The following is a 19,086-nucleotide window of genomic DNA, read 5'->3' on the forward strand; positions in this document are numbered from 1 at the left end:
TTACAAACTTTAAAGGGCTGAATGATAAATATTTATTCATCTCTATCACATGTTCTTCTCTGTTTTTACTTTTAGCCCTTTAGAAATACAAAAAAGTAAATGCAGGGACTTTACAAAAATAGGCTATGAGCTGAGTTTGGCCAGCAAGCAGTAGTGTGTCAACACCTGCATGGATTTTAACTTGGGTACCCATTTAACATGCTGCTTCTATGCTTCTATGCCTTGTCTCCTGTCTAGAACATATTTTTCATTTTTCTACCTTTGTTAAAGTTTTGTTAGAGTTCTACATCCACCTCCAGGATATTCCTGCTCAAAGTAAGGTCTGTGCTTTGGCATCACTCAGGAGCCTGCTCAAAATGAAGATTCTCAGGTCCCACCAAAGATTCCAAATCAGAATCTGCATTTTAACAAGTAACCCAGGTATCCACACCTGCACACTGAAGTTTGAAAAGCACTGTTCTAGCAAACCTATTCTGACCAACCCTAATACAGGTCCAGCAATCCTCTTCTAGGTCACTGTACGTAACATATTGTAATGAAGTGTTTTCACTCATTTGCTTTTCTACCATTTTTTTAATTCCTTGTAGAAGGGAAGATGTCCCACTCGCATTCCCAGTTTTCAGCACAGTACCTAGAACACAGCACGTCTAAACTAATAACTGCTAAACTAAAATAAGATAAGCCTCAATTTTTTCAACTATGAAATGAGCATAACAATATGAATCATATAGAACTACTATGGGGATAAAAGGAGAAAAATACAGAGCAATTTTCACAATGCCTGGCATATAGTAGGTACTCCAATGTTGTTTCCCCTCTTCACTGAGTAGAATATTTGTCAAAAACAGAAAAAGTAAATTTTATTTGCTACAAACAGAATTATGATTTAATTTTTTCCTTATCCTTTGCACACCATTAACTTGGTTATAATGTTGTTCATAAAACAATATATTTTAATAGAAAAAGAAAGAAATACATATGTGCAAAGAAATATACATTTACAAAATATCAGAAGATTAAAAATATCAAGAGTTCTTCTGATTAAATTCAATGAGATATAAACTCCTTTAGGAAAAATTATCTTATACCTTAAAACAGCACATAGTGGGTGTTCAACAAATGTTCACTTTTGGTCTTTCCCTCGCTGTATCTTGCTGAGATACATTGCCTACTGTTATGTCTATCAGATATTAAGTAGTTTCTTGGCTCTGAAGTAGAAATAACAGGAATAGACAGTGGAAGAGAGAAAAGGGAAATGGTTAATAAGGGGGATGAGGAGCGGGAGAGACAGCTCAGTAGCAGAAGGTTTGCTCAGCATCTGGAGGCCCTGGGTTCAATCCCCAGTACAGAGAGGAGGGATAGTAAGAAAAAGAAAAGGACAGAAAAGATGAAGTGAACAAAAAAGATAATAGTCAATAAGAGACTGAAGAGAGCCAAAAAAGAAAATAAGAGTTAAAAGACACTAACATACACAATTGCTCAAGGTAAAATAACTTAGCGGAATTAACATGTATAAAAATTCAAGCTTAATAAAGACAGCAAAAAGTGCCCAGGCTGCCAGATTATATAACTCAGGGTTCAGGGAGTACAGACTCAACTAGAAATTTGGCAGTACAGCCAAAAGAAGCACATGTGCATGCCACGTGTGTGCACAGAATAATGGATGAGTGGGTGTGACAAGATGGTGCAGCTCACTGACCACGAGTACAAGTCAGGAAATTGCTTCATCTACCACTATGAATGAGCACAAGTCTCTCACATTCCAAGCTTCAGTTTCCTTTGCAGTATCAGAGATCTTTTATAATGTCTGCAACTCAGAAATTGCCTGTTAACAGTCAATCAGCTCTAGAGGCATCTTCCCAGGTTCACCCTAAATCTTTCCAAAGGTACCCTCCCAAGCCTAATGAGGCTCTCAGCACCCAGAATCTACCTGCTCAGCAACCCTAGTGACTCTGAACAGACAACTAATCTAGATGCACTCCTGTTGACTTTCAACACAATCACATACTTACCATAACCAAATAACTTGAGTTACTTTTGTTTCATTATAGTGGGCCAAGGAAAGACAAACATTCCCATTCTAAACTATTCAATTATACTAAATAATAAATCACATGCTGCCGTGCTAGTCTCCAGTGGCCTGCACCAATTCTGAGAGCTCATTCAATTTCAGGAAGCAGCTTACTTCCTCCTTCCAAGCAAGTTTCACCAAAAATAACAAAGAATAAACTTTTAATCTGCGTGTGATTTTCTAGGTGTTCAGCTCAAAATTTTATTCTGTTAAAAGTTCTTTCCTTGTCATCATCAAAAGGGGCATTTATAGGCTTAAAACAATTCAGGTTTTATTTCACTTAGAGCCTCTTAAAACTATTTCAGGTTTGACCTTCCATTGCATCAAGGCAATTCTTCCAAATAAGTCCACAAGAGACACATCCTGTTTTATTCTTAGTGCTGTGGGAAATGAATACTAAGTAAAAACCATACAGATACACACTTCCAGGAATATCATCTGAGGAAAATTACGGAACCAACTCAAATGGGATCCTATTTTCTGACATCTATGTGAATCATCTTAACTCTGCTTTAAGTTGTTTAAATATTGATTTAACATTCTTGACACTACTTTCTGTTAGTTTTCCATTAACTGAATCAAATGCAAATTTACTATCATTCAACATTATTCATACAAATGTCCCTATAGTATTAACTAAAGTAGAAGGAAAAAAATCTTCCTTAAAAACACTCACACTGGGGCTGGGGCAATAGCTCAGTGGTAGAATGCTTGCCTGCACATGTGAGGCCCTGGGTTTGATCCTCAGCACCACATACAAATGAATAAATAGAATAAAGGTATTTAAAAAAATTCCTTCCTTAAAAAAAAAAAATACTCACACTGCTGGGGTTGTGGCTCAGAGGTAGAGTGCTCACCTAGCATGCATGAGGCACTGGGTTTGATCTTCAGCGCCACATAAAAATAAAATAAAGGTATTGTGTCCACCTAAACTTAAAAAAAAAAATAGAAACAAAAAAGAACTTATTAAAAAAAAAAAAAAAAACTCACTCACACTGAGCCAGGCATGGTGGCACAAGCCTATAATCCAAACAAATTGGGAGGCTGAGGCAGAGGATCACAAGTTTAAAACCCGCCTCAGCAACTCAGCAAAGCACTTAGCAATTCAGCAAGATCCTGTCTCTAAATAAAATGTAAAAAGGGCTGGGGGATGTGGTTCAGTAGTTAAGTGCTCCTGGGTTCAATTCCTGGTACCAAAAAAATAAAAAAATACTCGCACTGGGGGCATACTTGGTGGTGGAGTGCTTGCTTAGTATGTGTAATGCTCTGGGATGGATCCACAGTACTGAGGGGGAGTGGGGGGGTGGCGCAGACAGTAGATACATTACTGAAAGCAAGATTATTTTATAAGGCCTAAAAACCGTTGACAAGATTACAAGTTAAACCCAGATGTACACTCATTACAAATTAAACCATTTTGAAATTTATTTTTAAATATATGTTTTCACACTTTATTAAAATCTGTAAGTCTAAAACTAGGTTCAAATACAGTTTTTATAACGCTATTACATCATTTAGAAAGGAAGCAAAACCTAATGTGATGTGTTTTCCATGATGTAGTGCAACCTTGGGTTTGCTATGCCTAGCCGAAGGTGATAGATACACTAAGAGCTCAGTAAGTACAAGTCCACGCGTTTAAACCTCAGGAGCCTGGTTCAACAGCCAAAGCAGTTCCCTATTCATCTGTTCCAATGACCCTTCTTTCCCTGCATAAGCATGCCTGTCCACAGAGGAATAATCTACAATGCTAATTCTAATTCTACTTCTGGGGAGAAGAAATGCTGAGGCAATTAAAAGCCCAAAAAGTACAAACAAAAACATGACAAGGTACGCTGCCTAACTCTTCTAATGAATCAAAGAGAGGCTGTTCTTTTTTCAAATGAGATGAACTGTTTTTCAGAGAGACACCAAGACATTCATTTCAGCCTTCAATGAAGTTAAGTCCTCTGAAAAGTCTGGGCTGGGCTCTGGGCTGCAGAAAGAATAGTCATGACACACATTGAGGCCCATATGGGTCCTATTCTTCAGGCCACCTGCAGCACACGTTTTTTTAAGTTTCTTAGAGTAGTCAGGAGGCTGATGTTGTCTGGTTCCCTTCACAGATGTGGCTCAGTGATAATTTAAAGCCCATGACAAGTCTCCCACATCAAGCAAGTACTGTTACATCAAGGAATAAAATTGTCTCCTTTCTCACTGATTTCTTTTTTTTTCCTCTTTCCACGTTTTTTATTAGAGCATTATAGTTACACACAATGAGGGGACTTGTTGTTACATATTTGTACATACACACAATATAACAATATAATTTGGCCAGTATCACCACCCCCCCAGCACTTCCCTTCTTACTAATTTCTAATTCTGAAATCAGGACAAGGTCACCATAAATATTTTAGTGATGGAAAAAAAAAACAAAACATCAATGGTAAAGACCAACACCATCTCCAGTTCTAAAACACTATATATATATATATGTATATATATATATATATATATATATATATATATATATATATATATCTGGAATACTGAGTGTAATTATAAAATGTCTTTAAAGACAATACTGGAAATCTTATTTGCACAGTTTTTCCAAGCAACAGTCAAGTTTTTAAAATACAATTGTATACCTTTTTCTACATCTATCATCACTCCATTTCCCTCATGTCTCTGTATTAAGCTAGACAATTTCCTTGGACAAATATTATATAGCATGTTATCTTTTTTATTTACCCTTTAGTCTACATACACGATTAATACATCACTACTGTTACTTAACACTAAGAAACATTCCTTCTACCACAGTGATACTGCCTTTTCCTTAATTACCAATGACCACCAATAGTTAATCCAAAAATTATCACTAATTTTTCTGTAGCCAGTAATCATCCTTCTGCTTCTTAGAACTTTTTGTTTCTTTGACAACACTCTCCCAATTCTCCTTCTGTCTCACAGCCTGTTCAATTCAGCTTCCTTTACCAAATCTACTTCCTCCTCCTGCTATAGAAACAGTCCCAAGGTTCTGCCCTTGGCCCTCAAAATTCCCACTGCAATCCCTTCCCCCGTGATTTAATTTAATTTACTTCCATGGTTTCCCTACCTCTATCTCCAGCTCTGGCCTCTAATAAGCTCTAGATTGTTTACTTTCAACTGATTACATTCCACAAGGATATCCCACCTAAAACGCCAAATGTAGCACATCCATCATGTCCTCAATCTGTTGATCATCCTGTTACTCATTCTCTGTATTCCCTCTGTCACTGTCTCCTCCCACCTACACACATGCATACTTCCTCCCACCCTCCCCCAACACCTCTTTTCATGAGCACTCGTCTTGGGTCCAGGCACTATGTTAAATGCTTCACACATGTTCAACGTTTTTCAGTCCTCTCAAAGTATGCTGAAGAAAGTAGGCATCCCCATTTTAAGATGATGAAACCCAAACAGAGAGATTAAGTCATGTGTCACATAGCTAATAAGTAAGTAAAGTTGGGTTTCAAACCAATCAGTCTGATTTCAAAGACAAAAACACTATATTATCTCCAGTTGCCCAGGCCTGCTACCTCCCCACAGACAGGCACTATGCACTCGATCCTGTGACCCCTAGGATCCTTCCATTTGGTCTTCTTTTCCATTCTCACTGATACTACACCATAGTCATCAGTGCCACTTACCTTTTCTTAGCTTCCCATCTCTCCTTATTTTATTATTCACCTATTACTCTCTTGTTCAGAAACCATGAGTGGCTCACAGCTACCCACTGTGTACAGGAAAAAGTCAAAATTCTCCAGCCTTGTCCACCACTCTCTTCTTCAATGTCATCATGTTCCACTTAGATAGGACATGTGGCATTCTTCTGTGACTGCCCAGCATCTAACTCCCTTTTTAAAAAAATTGTTTATTTAGTTGTCGATGAACACACAGTCTCTTTATTTATTTTTATATGATGCTGGGGATTGAACCCATACGAGGCAAGCACTTTAACTCTGAGCTATAGCCTCCGCCCCCTAACTCCCTTCTTAAGCCTTGGGAATTCCCTACCTCCACAAAGTAGAAGCTGAAAATACAAATGCGCCCTTTCTGAGAGTAACTAAGAACAGAGTAGGGTCGAAGAGCATGAGAAGAAGATTAACATTAAACAGGGATGAGAGGTGGGAGGGAAAGGGAGAGAGAAGGGAAAATGCATGGAAATGGAAGGAGACCCTCAGAGTTATACAAAAGTACATACAAGAGGAAGTGAGGGGAAGGGGAAAAATAATATAAGGGGGACAAACGAATGTCAGTAGAGGGGGCAGAGAGAGAAGAGGGGAGGGGAGGGGAGGGGAGGGGAGGGGAGGGGAGGGGAGGGGAGGGGAGGGGGGATAGTAGAGGATAGGAAAGGCAGCAGAATACAACAGACACTAGTATGGCAATATGTAAATCAATGGATGTGTAACTGATGTGATTCTGCAATCTGTATATCGGGTAAAAATGGGAGCTCATAACCCACTTGAATCAAATTGTGAAATATGATATATCAAGAACTATGTAATGTTTTGAACAGCCAACAATAAAAAATTAAAAAAAAAAAAAAAAAAAAAACAAATGCGCCCTTTCCAAGCCTCCTTTGTAGCTAGCACTAGTGCTTCACCAAGGCCACACCAATTAGATGCATCATGCCTGATTCTGAATTTAGACAGGATTCTATGGAGAACTCTCCCTGGTAGCAGGAGCTATGTGAGTTCCTGGGCAGCACAGTGTCCAGGCCAGAGGTATTCCACAGTTCAAGTGTAATACCTGCCCTCTGGTGGCTGCAGCCATTTTCCTGTGGCTCTTCATTGGAGTAACTGGTACAAACTAGGCTACATAGCCTCTGCACCCGATTTTTCAGTCATCATGATGTTCTATGAGCTACCCACAGTATCCTTTTAAAAAAGAAAAAAAAAATTATTTTAAATTGTACTAAATATAAGTGTTCTTTGACACCCACATACCAAATTATAGGTATTCAAAATTTACACACATTGATTAATGTTGGTTGGTTTCCTTGGGAAGGAGACTGTGGTACAGACTTTGGGGTGACAAATTTATTGAAAGGGATCAGCATCCTTTTTAAAAAATATTTTATTTTTGGCTTACATCAGCCAAGTTGGCTGTTTCCAAGTAAGCATATTCACTGGCAATTCACTCATACTGGGTATCTTGCCCATTTCAAACATACTCTTTGCTTCTCTACCTCATATAACTACAACTATTTCTTCTATCCAGAATTATTATTCTCTGCCTTCTCCATTAATTGAAATCTTCCCCATCCTTTAGTCCAGTATAAGTTCTACTTTCCCCATAAATAAAATAGCTAATGCTTAGTGACTGCTTTCCTTAGTCTAGGCATTGTCTCATTAGATCTTCTTAAAAACACTAGAAAGAAGACAGTAGCATTATCCCTATTTTAAAGCTCAGGAAATTGCAGCAAAAATAAAATAAGTAAATTGCCCAAGGTCACACAGCTAGTGAACAGAGATGGAGCTAGGAAATTTGACACTTGAACTTGTTAGGAAATGAGCATGTTACAAATTGCAGTTCATCAGCCAAATCTGACTCATCATCTATTTTTATACACCTATGATCTAAGAGTAGTTTTCACATTTTTAAATAGTTGGGGGGGGGGTCAAAATAGTATTTCACAATCCACAAAAAAATACATGAAATTCCAATTTTTTAAAAAATATTTTTATTAGTTGTTGATGGATCTTTTTTTTTTTAATTTATATATATGCGGTGCTGAGGATTGAACCTAGTGCCTCACACTTGCTAGGCAAGTGCTCTACAACTGAGCCACAACCTCAGCCCCATGAAATTCCAATTTTAACTCAATAAATGACAGTTTTATCAAGAGACAGCCATGCACCAACTGTGACACTTTCATGCTACAACAGCAGAGCTGAGCACGTCTGGTATGGGTTTAAAAGCCCACAAAGCCTCAAATACTTAATGTATGGCCCATGACTAAAAGAGTTTAAAATATTGTTTTTAACCACTACATTATATTGCCTCTTTTTAAAAAAGACTTCCCTGATCCCTTAATTCCCCCAAGATGGAATAAAGTTTTCCCTTTGGTACATTTGCACCACATTTGCTTTTCTAAAGGGCAGTCTGTTTTTGCTTTACATTACATTTGACTTATTATTCTCCTTAGTAGACTGTAAATTCCTTGAAGATAAGCAGTAACCATTACTACTTTGTATTCTCGTTGGTGCCTCACTTATTGTTGGCAGTCAGGAAAGGTTTACTGATTTAAATAAAAATATGACAGTGCAAACTTTTAAGATTTCAATTATTTTCTTAACATGAACATGAATCATAAAAGTCAGAAATTAGGGCTACAGATGCAGGTCAGTGGTAAAGTGATGGCCTAGCATGCATGAGGCCCTGGGTTCAATCCCCAAGACCAAAGGGGGGGAAAAAAATAGAGGCTAACCTAGCCTGAATGGGTAAAAATGGGCATTCTCAACCACTTCTGTGAGATGTATAAATTGGTACATATAGTCTTTCTGGAGGGCAATTTTCTCTTGTTCATGTGATGCCTTAAAAATGTTCATTTCTTAGGATTTAGAATTATTCTGCTAGAAATTTATTTTAAGGAAATAAGTACGCTAGTAAGCAAAAAATGTACTCAGAGGAGTCAACACACTTAATGAGTTCACATTACATGCTGGGCACTGAGCTAAATCCTTAAATGCAGAATCTCACAACCCTTAGCACAAACACTATTATTAACCTTATTTCATGAATAGGGAAATTAAGACACAAGAGTAATTTTTGCAGGGTCAAGTGATTACAGATGACTTTTTTAAAATGAGAGGACTAGCTGATTTTAATTTTGCACATTATTAGTCTTCCACAAATCTACCACCGCAATGAGCGTGAATTACATGTATCAATTTTGGGGTGGTAAGGTAGCACAGATACAATACTTCTATTTTTCCTATTTTCTAAGAGTTCAAGAAAAATAACCCAGAACAAAACAAGCAGATGTCCTTTTTCATTTACTTTGAAAAGTACTGTAAAAAGTCATACTCTTAGACTTTAAAACAAGAACAGTATTTATTGGCTGGGGTTATAGGTCAGTTGGTAGAGCACTTGCCCAGCACATCTGAGGCACTCGGGTTCGATCCTCAGCATCACATAAAAATAAAATAAAAGTATTGTGCCCATCTACTATAAAAAATATTTTAAAAAAACAAAGAAAGAATAGTATTTACTTATAAAACAACAGTGAAAACAACATTCTGGATCCTCTTACCCACACAGCATCACTCAGCCAGGTGTTATGGTTTTGCCAATATGGAAGTAGACAGAAAATTATGTTGTCACTTATACTGAACAAGACTTTGGACGCAAGGATGGCATTTTAAACAGGAAACATTCCATCCTCTCTACAAATCTCCAGAGGTTTTACATACCCTCAAATCACTTAAGTTTGGGGCTTTTCTGGAGACAAGCTGTTTTACCTCTACTCTAAAAACACTAGTCAAGGTTCTCCTTCCATATCTACATTAAATCAACGCAAATACTTCCAAGTCAGATCTAATCAATGCTAAGATGGCCATGTAAAAATTCCCCAAAGCCACACCTTACCTCTTCAGGAACAATAATTAATGGATACTTGTCCTCAGATAAAAAGTTGAAAATAACCCATACTTTAAATGCATCTTCTTCTGTAATAAGCAGAGGGCTCTTTGTGAGGTTTTTTTTCACACAGAGGGTCCAACACATTCTATTGAATTCAATCTTGTCAAAGTTATCTTGGACCTAAAAAGGAATGAGAAAAAACTCCAATGAAACAGTTCAAAATAAGGGTTATATAAGCCAAGTAAAATAGAAGGAAAAGCCTACTTCAGGATTCTATGTTAATCAATTCAACTAACCAACAGCCATACCCCACATATTTGCTCTAAGTAATGCACTTTCAATTGTTCAACTGAGAACATTATGTTTATCCTGACACTGAAGCAATGTCTGTCCACATCACTAACTGGGCAGTTATTGTTTGGGTTTTTTTCATGAATACACATTAGCTTTTATATAGATTAGCAACCTAATAAAAAGGAGGAGCTGAGAATGTCATTACTCCGTGTTAGCCACATCAGAAACCTCATCTATACCTATATGGTCAAAGAAGAGTCCATCTTTTAGAAACTCTAAAAAGATAGCCTTGTCATTCTTCACTCATTCATTTAAGCAATCAATATTCCCTCAGCATTTACTATGAGCCAAATATTATGCTATAAATTAAGGATACAAAGAAATAAGAACTTGATCTTAGAATGTGCTCTTAGAATGTACACAGTTTATTAAAGAAAACTTATGTAGCTGGGCGTGGTGGTGCACAACTTTAATACCAACAGTTTGGAGGCTGAGGCAAGAGGATCACAAGTTCAAAGCCAGCTTCAGCAATTTAGCTAGGCCCAAAGCAACTTAGCAAGACCCTGTCTCAAAAAAAAAAAAAATAAAAAGGGTGGAAGTAATTCAATACCCAATACCAAAAACAAAACAAAACATAGGTAAAAGATGAAGTATAATGTAACAGTGTATGATTCAAAAGATTTTTTTCACTATTCAACAAGTAAAGTTCAGAGAGCAATTATTATTTGCCAGGAAAAGTGCAAAGACACCCAACATAATACTAGTCCATGTCTCCGAGGAACATAAAAACAAGTACTATGATAAACAGAGAATTCCATGGGAACACAGAAGAACTAATTCAATCTTAAGATTCAAGGGAAGATTTGCAGAATGAGTGCTATGACAACAAAGCTGAGTCCCAAAGGTCCTTCAAAAGTCCAACAAATTAAAAATGGGATGTAGGGTATTCCAGGTAGTAAAACAGAATGTGAAAAAGTCCAGAGGTAAAGACAACTATGGTTAGTTTGGAAGGACCATAGTCAGTTTAATGTGAAGGGTGCACTTGATGCTGAAGGGTGATATCAGAAAGGCTCCTTATAAACGCAGCGAACAGAAACCATCTTGAGTTCCTTTAAATAGAAAAGAAATTTATTGGAAAAACAATTGGGCAACCTCTTAGATCCAAAATGAGAGCTGGAAAATGGAGATGCTGATATCAGGTTACTACCAAGGCAGGGTAGGGAACCAGAACTATATCCAAAAACAATCACAGAAGAGTCTGGGAGAGAGGTGAGGATACCACCATTGTCCACAGGGGTTGTCACGCCCTTCTTGATTCTCTTGCCACTCTCTGCAGTGGGTCTCCACTAAGCCTGGGCCACATTCCTGTGCTCTGGCTGCCAAGAAGCAGGAAAAATGATGATCTAAACTTTTCAGCTCTCAATGTGAGACAGGTTCTGTTTCCCACCAAGACCTTACTGGATTTCCCAAACATAAGAAAAACTTTTAAATGCTAGAAAGACCCAAAACGGCAAATGTCCACTACATGGAACATAATGAAAGGTGAAGCTAGAGAGGTAGATGAAGACTGGGTCATAAAGAGCCTGATCATTCAACTTTCTACTGATGGAGCGGGTGGACCCACAATCCTCATTTTCAAAGCCATATTTGGGGACAATATGAAAGATGTCCTTGAGGAGGCAGGAATGGCCGGCAGGACATGAGCTTTTCATTTTTAGAGAGAGATGAATAAAAAGTGCTGTGTACTCTGTAGGGAAGAAATCACTAGCTGGCTGCAGGGAGAAGCTTCTTTTGATCTCTAACTAGAATTTCTGGTTGGCAAACCAGTCCCCCCACCCCCACCCCGCAGGAGTAGGAAGATCTCCTTTTGTTTTGCCTTCAGAACCTCATCTCTGTGGCACTATTTTCCATGCCTACATCACACACAACTGACTCGATAGAGGGAAAGCAGCAAGGGCAACAGTAATTGCTGCTGCTAAAGGTAAATATCATCCCTATTTCACAAATCAGGAAATACAAGTTTGGAAAAACTGAGTACTTTTATCAGGTTCACATGGCTAGTAAATGTCAAAACCAGAGTTTCAACAAAAGCTCAAATGCCAGTTTTTTTCAAACTGCTGGCTAAACTCAATAGATGGAGACCATCTATGTCATAGAGGACACCTATGCAGAACTAGTATCAAAGGCCACTTCCACCAGCTCCACCCACACCGTGAAAACACTAAGTGGAAGATATGCCACACAGGGGAAATGACATGTTCATGAAAGCATATCTTGCTCTGAGGAACAAGAAGTGATTCTATGTGGAATATGTGGTGAATCATAGAATTCCCAAAAGGGAGGAGCTAGAAAAGTGGCTGCAAAAGCAAAGAAAGACCAAATCATGAAGGATTTAATAATTCTAACAAACAGCCTGTACAAAAACACAAGTTTAAGGGTTTTAGAACAGAAAACAAGCAGTTCATAGGCAGCCCAGGTTAGTACTTTGTAGAAAAGATGATATTTAAAGTGAACTTTAAGATATAGAGATGGTTCTAAAGGGCAGGAGAAGAAAAGCTATGAGCCAAGGCACAAAGGCAACAGGTGCCACCTGGGTATAGGGAATGGTGAGTAGCCAAGTTGGGTTGACAAGGCTGCAGGAATAAGCTAAAGGCAGATGTATGCTATGCTTTGGAATTGACTTTATTAACACAGGAGGAAATCAGCAAAGATTTTTGAGTAAAGAGCAACAATTAGTTCTATGTTTTAGGAAAATTATACAGACAAAATTACACTAGGTGGGTTTCTGTAGGTAAACGACCATATAAAGAGGAAAAAAACAAAAAGATCAGAAAATTACTGCAAAACTACCAGGCAAAAGGAATTAACGACCCCAACTAGAGTAAGATCTTGGTAAAAATGGATAGAAGGGATGAATATAAAACAGATAAGATTTGGGGACCAGATCAGTGTCTTGACAAAACAAAGGAGAGGGCTGGGGATGTAACTCAATGGTACAGTACTTGCCTGGTATGTGCAAGGTACTGGGTTCAAACTCCAGCACTGCAAACAACAACAAGGGGAGAGGGAAAGGGAAAGTGTTCAGTTATGGACATCCTGAAGTTCTGCCAAGACATTTAGATACAGGTATCCAAAGACAACCAGAGAAGTGACATGCAACCTATAAGAGAGGCAGATTTATGAATCAAATGCAAAATGAAAATGACTGAAGTCACAACTGCCAATGAGATCACTGAAAGAGAACATAAGGCAAGAAAAGAAATGAGGTCAAAAATGGAACTTCAGCGGCTGGAGTTGTGGCTCAGCGGTAGAGGGCTCATCTAGCACGGGCAAAGCCCTGGGTTCAATCCTTAGCACCACGTAAAAACAAAATAAAAAGGTATTGTGTCCAACTACAACTAAAATTAAAAAAAAAAAAAAAATAGAACTTCAAGGTACACCTGAAGTTCCATTTTTACAAAGGGAGAGGAGGAAGAGTAATTATAATGAAAGAATCAAAGTGGTAGAAAACAAGAAACAATGAAAACTGTGAGAAAATAGTTAAGAAAAAAATTTTATTAATAGTGCCCAATGCCACAGAGAGGTCATAGGAAAAGGGAGTTTAAAAAAGACCACTATGGGCTGGGGATGTGGCTCAAGTGGTAGCATGCTCGCCTGGCATGCATACGGCCAGGGTTCGATCCTCAGCACCACATACAAACAAAGATGTTGTGTCCGCCGAAAACTAAAAAATAAATGTTAAAAAAAAAAATTTTCTGTCTCTCTTTCTCTCTCTCTCTTAAAAAAAGACCACGATTTTGCAATTCTGAGATCACTAGTTACCTCCAGACTGCAATTGGGGCCGGAAACCAATTATATTCTCCATATGTCAGATTGCCTAAAAAAGAATAGTAGCTTTTTGAACCAAGTTCACTATATCTTACTTATTTTTAATAAGCTGTCTGGCTCATTTCTTCTCTAAAGCCTAATCGACTACTTTGGTTTATTCTTGTTCAAAGGTATATTAAATGATGGAATTTACACTTTTAAAAAAGTACAATATTGCCAGGCACAGTGGCACACACCTGTAATCCCAGCAACTCAGGTAGCTGAAGCAAAAGGACAACCTCAGCAATTTAACAAGACCCTATCTCAAAATAAAAAATAAAAAGAGATGGGGTGCATGCAGTTCAGTGATAAAGTGCCCCTGGGTTCAATCCCTAGTACTATAAAAAGTACAATATCAATTCATATAAGAAAAGTCCACAGCAACCTTCATACTTGATGGTGAAAAAACAAAAGCCTTTCCTTATAAAGTTCCTCAAGGGGGGCGCCCACTCTTGCCACTTCTCAACACAGTACTGGAAGTTCTAACCAGAGCAATTACACACTAAAAGAAGTAAGAAGCATACAAACTGGAAAGGAAGAAGTAAAATTACCTTTTTGTGTATGACACGATCTTATATGTAGTAACCCCTAAAGTTCCACACAAACACCACTAGAATAAATGAATTTAGCAAAGTTGCAGGACACAAAAATCAACACCCCCAAATCCGTTACATTTCTATATACTTACAATGAATACACCCAAAACAAAAATAAGAAAGTATCAGTTACTGAACAGAGACACTTCACATAAGAAGAAATACAATCAGTCAACAAATATATGAAAAAATGTTCAACAACTCTAGCAATTAGAGAAATGCAAATTAAAACTTCACTGAGATTTCCTCTCACTCCAGTCAGAATGGAAATTATCAAGAATACAAGTAACAATAAATATTGGCAACGATGTTGGGGGAAAAGTTACACTCATACATTCCTGGTAGTACCACAAACTAGTACAACCATTCTGGAAAGCAATATGGAGATTTCTTAGAAAACCTGGAATGGAACCACAATTTGACCCAATTATCCCACTCTTCAACATATATCCAAAGGACTTAAAATCAGCATACATAATGACATTGCCATATTAATATTTATAGCAGCTCAATTCACAATAGCTACATTATGGAAGCAACCTAAATGCCCTACAACAGATGACTGGATAAAAAATGTGGTATATACACACAATGGAATATTACTCAGCCATAAAGAAGAATAAAATTATGGCATTTGCTGATAAATAGATGAAACTGTAGACTATCATGCTAAGTCAAACAAGCCAATCCCCCCCCCAAAAAAAACAAAGGCCAGTTCTCTCTGATGTGTGGAGGCTAACATAATAAGTAGGGTGGGGGGATAGAAATTCATTGGATTAGACAAAGGAGGGGAATGAGGGAAGGATGGGGGATGGGAACAGGAAAGACAGAATGAATCAGACATAACTTTCTTATGTTCATATGTGAAGATACAACCAGTGAATATACAACCATATCATGTATAACCTCAAGAATGGGAAATTATACTCCATATATGTAAAATATGTTGAAATACACTCTACTGTCAAGCATATCCAAAAAGAACAGATTTTTAAAAAGAAAATATCAGTTACAATAGCATCAAAAAGAATAAAATGCTCAGGAATTAAATTAACCAAGAAGGGGAAAAGACCTATACAATGAATACTACAAAATGCTGCTGAAAGAAAGTTTAGGAGATACAAATAAATGTAAAGACAACCCACGTTGTTGGAAGACTTAATACTGTTAAGATGATCACACAACTTAAGCAATCTATAGATTCAATGCAATCCCTATCAAAACCCCAATACACTGTTTGCAGAAACAAAAACATCTGAAATTTATATGGAATCTTAAGGCACCCCAAAATAGCCAAAAAAAAAAATCTTGGGGGGGAAAGAAATCAAAACTGGAAGCCACATACCTCCTGACTTCAAGACATATTACAAAGCTATAGTAATCAAAACAGCATAGTACTGACAAAAAAGACAGATATATAGACCAGTGGAACAGAATAAAGAACCCAGAAATAAACCATCATGCATATGATCAAATGATCTTCAACAAGGTTGCCAAGAATACACAACAGGGAAAAGATAAGAGTCTTCAACACATAGTACCAAGAAAACTTTATATTCATATTGACAGTAAATGAAGATAGATCCTTACTTAACATCACTTACAAAAATTAACTCTGAATTTATTAAAGACCTAAATCTCAGACCTAAATCTCCTAGGAGAAAACACAGGGATTTGAATGCTTGATGACACTGAATTGGCAATGACATTCTTGGATGTGATATATTAAAAAAAAAAAAAAAAACAAGCAACAAAATCAAAAACAGAAATGGAACTACAACACGCTTAAAAACTTCTGTACCACAAAGGAAATAATCAACAGAGTGAAAAGGCAACCTACAGAGTGGAATAAAATATTTTTGAAAACCATATATTGGATAAGAGAGTAATATCTAAGCTGGATGCAGTTGTGAAAAACCTGTAATACCAGCAATTCAGGAGGCAGAGGCAGGAAGGTCAGTTCAAAGCCAGCTGCAGCAACTTTGTGAGACTTTCAGACACTTATCGAGACCGTATCTCAAAATAAAAAATAAAAAGGACTGGGGATGTAGTTTGTGGTAGAGCACCCGTGGGTTCAATCCCCAATACCAAGAAAAAAGAAGAAGTTAACATCTAGAATATACCAAGAACTCCTACAACTCAACAACATCAATAAAATCAATTTAAAAATGGACAAAGAAGAAAAATAAAAATAAAAATGAACAAAGGATCTGAATAGACATGTCTCTACAGAATATAAACAAATTTTCAACAAGCATATGAAAAGATGCTCAACACATTTATCATCAGGAAAATGCAAATTAAAGTACAATGAGGGCTGGGTTGTGGCTCAGTGGTAGAGCGCTCCCCTCGCACATGGGAGACCCTGGGTTCGATCCTCAGCACCACATATAAATAAATAAAATAAAGGTATTGTGTCCAACTACAACTAAAAAATAAATATTTTTTAAATAAATAAATAAAGATATTGTATCCATCTACAGCAAAAAAATATTTAAAAAAAAACTGAAAAGAAGACCTTGAAGAGATTTGCACACCACGTTCACTGCACCACTATTTGCATTACCCAATATATGGAAGCAACCTAAATATCCATCAGAAAGATGAACAGAGAAATGTGATATATATGTAGATATATAGATACATAAATAGCCAATAGAATATTATTTGACCTTAAAAAAAAGGAAATTCTGTCATTTGCTACAACACAGATGATCCTTAAGAATATTATGCTAAGTGAAATAAGCCAATCATAAAAGTTAAATAATGCATGATTTCACTTATGAGATATCTAACTAAAGTAAAAACCGAGAGAAGAATAGTGGTTGCCAGGGTCTGGGGAAGAAGGAAAAGGGGCATTATCCAATAGAGTTGGAGGCCTTCAAGGAGAAAAAAGCTTTAGGGGCTGGAGTTGAAGCTCAGTGGTAGAGTGCTTGCCTCATACGTGTGAGGCGCTGGGTTCAATTCCTAGCACTACATATAAATTAGCAAATAAAATAAAGGTCCATCAACAACTAAAAAAATATTTTAAAAAAAGAAGAAAAAGTTCTAGAAATCTCTCTACAGCAATATGCATATAATTTAAAATACCACATATGTCCTTAAAACTGTTAAAAGAGTAAATTTATGTTATGCATTTTCAAACACAATTCTTTTTTAAAAAAAATATTTATTTTTTTTAGGTATAGATGGACACAACACAATGCCTTTATTTTTATATGGTGCTGAGGATCGAACCTGGGTCCCGCCCGTGCGAAGTGAGCACTCCACCACTGAGCCACAATCCCAGCCCCTAAACACAATTCTTTCCATATATTTATTGGTGCATCATAATTATTCATAATAGTAGGGTTCATACATGCACAAACTATAACAATAAAACTAGGCCAATATCATTCTCCAGTATGCCCCATTTCCCTCTCTTCCTCCCTCCCCTGGTCCCTATCACAATTTTTTTAAGTACAAAATCCATTACTTTTCAACATTAAATAGTACATAAAGAATTAGCATTCAAGTGCTTTCACATGAGGGATTACACCAAACAAAGTAATGAAATTCCATTTGGGGTCTGCAGGATTTCATACACCATATGCTAAAACAAATAGTGATGTTCAATGCTCTAAGATAAAGGAACATATATGATGAGCTAATTTTTTAAACTGCTACCAAGTATTTGATTATTATTAAATTATATGATATTCTGGAAGGAAAAAATAAAATAGAGAAAAAGCAATATGCTGATCAGAGTGCACATAGAAGGCAACTATATGTGTAGGAAAGGGAAAAGAATAAATCATCTTTGCTGTTCATGTAGTCAAGTCTGTATCAACATCTGTCTTTGGGGCTGGAGTTGTGGCTCAGCAGCAGAGCACTCACCTAGCACATGCAAAGCATTGGGTTCGATCCTCAGCACCACATAAAAATAAATAAATAAATAAAGCTATTGTGTCCAATTACAACTAAAAAATATGTATATGTGAAAAAAAAATCTCTTTGAGCTGAACTGCAGCTCAAGACCTTTATTTTAGGTCCTCTCTTTTACTATACATCTGATAATATGCAAATATTTATTAGCTGTCTACTACAAGTCAGTCAGCATATATAATATGAGAGTCCCACATCAAATAAGACAGAGTCCCCACTTTACAGAGCTTCTAGTCACTAGGAATCTGATGTGATGAGGAATACAGTTATGTGCAATGCTACAATCAAGAAGAGTACAGGGTGCTCTGGAATATAATTCAGATGATGGGGATGGAGGCTAAATGCAAATTATGCTTACTTATGAAGGGTACATAAGGATTATTTAGGTAAAAATAGAGCAGAGTCATGAGCCAGGATTTTTCTGTTAGTGCTCTGCACTCAGCTATTGAACGGAAATGTCAAAGGGCTAGATGCTTAGGGATTGTTTCAGGAATGTGAAAAAAAAAAAAGTGCAAGGGATTGTTTACGTAAGGTCATCACTTATTTTTTACCAATTTTTAAAAGGCTCAAGAATAGTAAATTTTTGCTGGGTGCAGTGGCGCACATCTATAATCCCAGGGCTCGGAAAGCTGAGACAGGGGGATCGAGAGTTCAAAGCCAGCCTCAGCAAAGCGAGGTGCTAAGCAACTCCGTGAGACCCTATCTCTAAATAAAATACAAAATAGGGCT

General features: G+C 37.1%; 1 protein-coding gene across 1 annotated transcript in view; it reads right to left on the minus strand.

Annotated features, from left to right (window-relative positions):
• Positions 1 to 19,086, minus strand: part of Swap70 (switching B cell complex subunit SWAP70) — a 69,586-nt gene that overhangs the window by 24,427 nt on the left and 26,073 nt on the right. The window contains exon 3 of the mRNA XM_046438171.1: positions 9,683 to 9,856. Within this exon, the coding sequence (XP_046294127.1) occupies positions 9,683 to 9,856 (174 nt within the window). The remainder of the gene's footprint in view (positions 1 to 9,682; positions 9,857 to 19,086) is intronic.

The sequence above is a fragment of the Marmota monax genome, unplaced genomic scaffold, assembly GCF_021218885.2.
Source record: "Marmota monax isolate L192 unplaced genomic scaffold, Marmota_monax_Labrador192_F-V1.1 WCK01_AAM20220418_F8-fsc00061, whole genome shotgun sequence".
NCBI lineage: Eukaryota > Metazoa > Chordata > Mammalia > Rodentia > Sciuridae > Marmota > Marmota monax.